This window comes from Choristoneura fumiferana, chromosome 4 (genome assembly GCF_025370935.1).
Source record: "Choristoneura fumiferana chromosome 4, NRCan_CFum_1, whole genome shotgun sequence".
Taxonomy (NCBI): Eukaryota; Metazoa; Arthropoda; class Insecta; order Lepidoptera; family Tortricidae; genus Choristoneura; species Choristoneura fumiferana.
This window is the reverse complement of record NC_133475.1, coordinates 20,490,575-20,492,054: the sequence shown is the minus strand read 5'-3', so window position 1 is coordinate 20,492,054 and position 1,480 is coordinate 20,490,575. Positions and strand designations below refer to the sequence as shown.

The window sequence follows — 1,480 nt, the reverse complement described above, 5'->3', positions numbered from 1 at the left end:
ATAAAAAAAAACACTATTATTACAACTGGGACTTTAATGCCACCAATTATTGATTAAAATCTATGTCTAATATCATCAAAACATCAAAGTAATTTTAACAATAATTTGTCACATTTATCTGGCAGTTGTAATAATAACTATAAAATCTTTCTGGTCTGAAATAATACTAATTTTGCCCATATCTGTGCCTAATCAGTTAGAAACATTAAAAGCTGTACAGCTTTTTTTTTATTTATAAAACCGTTTGTGCATTATACCTTTATGTAACTTGGGTACTGCAAGTAAGGTAGAGAAATAGAAAAAATTGTCTTGCCACTTTCCAACCACTGTCAATATAGTTTAGTAAATATAGAGTAAATTGGTGTTTGTTTACTTTTTGCATTGAGCTGCCGCAATCGCATGCAGTGGGTAATTTCATGGTAGGCAGCTGGTACTGCACACCCTGGAATTGATGCACTGCATGCCATTAAAGTGCAGTATTTTTTTATTATAGTTATGAGTAAATTCTTAGTCATATTTTTTGTGACACCTTTTTAAAAGACCCTGGGATCTCCCACACTCACATCACACTGATTGAGCTTAAATAAAAAGAATTTTACGCACCTGAAAGCATTGGAAATTTAGCCTATTTGAGTTGACAAGGAAGTGGTAAGAGTAAAATGACTTAAAAATAACATAAAACTATGAAAAACTTATAAAATATTCTAAATTCTAGTTTTATACAGTCCCTACTGCATGTAGTTGTTTCCCCATCATTTGTAACATTTTAGCGGGCACCGGGACTCCAGAGTGGGCTTTCTTTAGTTTCCGAACCTTCTTGGCGCTTCTGGTGACACTGCTGGGCGCAGCAGGCTTGGTTTCCTTGGGCCTCGGAGTAGCTGAGACTGCAGTTCGAGATTTCGGTGTTTTGTTGTTCACTGTAATTAAAAATACGTTCAAGATATTGGAAGTTTTATTTACTGTTTCCGGTCTCGAATATAATGCGTACCTTTAATTGGAGTTGCTTCCACAAGCTTTCTTGTAACCACTGACTTTTTGATAGTCGGTATTGGAGACGCCTTAACTTTAGTCTTTGAGACACTACGTTGAACCTTGGGTGTCGCTTTTGCACTTTCACGAGTTTCACGAGGTGCCATCGTTAACTTTGGGAAATCACTTGGTTTCTAATATAAAAAAGTGCGTGAGTCCCAGTAACAATATAGAAAAAACAGTTTTTGAAATAACGTCGTGCTCGTGCGTCGCAAACAAAATGACACGGTATGACAGACAATGACAGATGACACTGACACTTGACTATAGCGGAGTTTGAGTAGTTAAGAACTGCATTAATTTTGTTTTATTCAGAACTCTGTGTTTTGCAGTTTTTTTACATATTTGAATAGCATCAAGATCTTAATAAAAGCGTTTATAAGTCAAAAATAAGATAGGTAATTTCGATTTTCTGTTCGAAAGTTGCCATTATCTACTTGAACTAGGAGTG

General features: G+C 35.4%; 1 protein-coding gene across 1 annotated transcript; it reads right to left on the bottom strand.

The window, feature by feature from the left end:
* Positions 1-243: 243 nt before the first annotated feature.
* LOC141427111 (uncharacterized) lies at positions 244-1,272 on the bottom strand. The gene is made up of 2 exons (XM_074086344.1): positions 989-1,272; positions 244-917 (listed from the first exon to the last, which is right to left on the bottom strand). Exons 1-2 carry the CDS (start codon positions 1,134-1,136, stop codon positions 718-720), a joined length of 348 nt encoding a protein of 115 aa, XP_073942445.1. The 5' UTR covers positions 1,137-1,272; the 3' UTR covers positions 244-717.
* Positions 1,273-1,480: the final 208 nt, after the last annotated feature.

Excerpts from the sequence above, each read along its gene's own strand:
- LOC141427111 (XM_074086344.1), bottom strand. The coding sequence starts at position 1,136 with ATGGCACCTCGTGAAACTCGTGAAAGTGCAAAAGCGACACCCAAGGTT. Across the intron at positions 918-988 it reads GGAAGCAACTCCAATTAAAG|TGAACAACAAAACACCGAAA; the intron begins GTACGCATTATA and ends TTTTAATTACAG.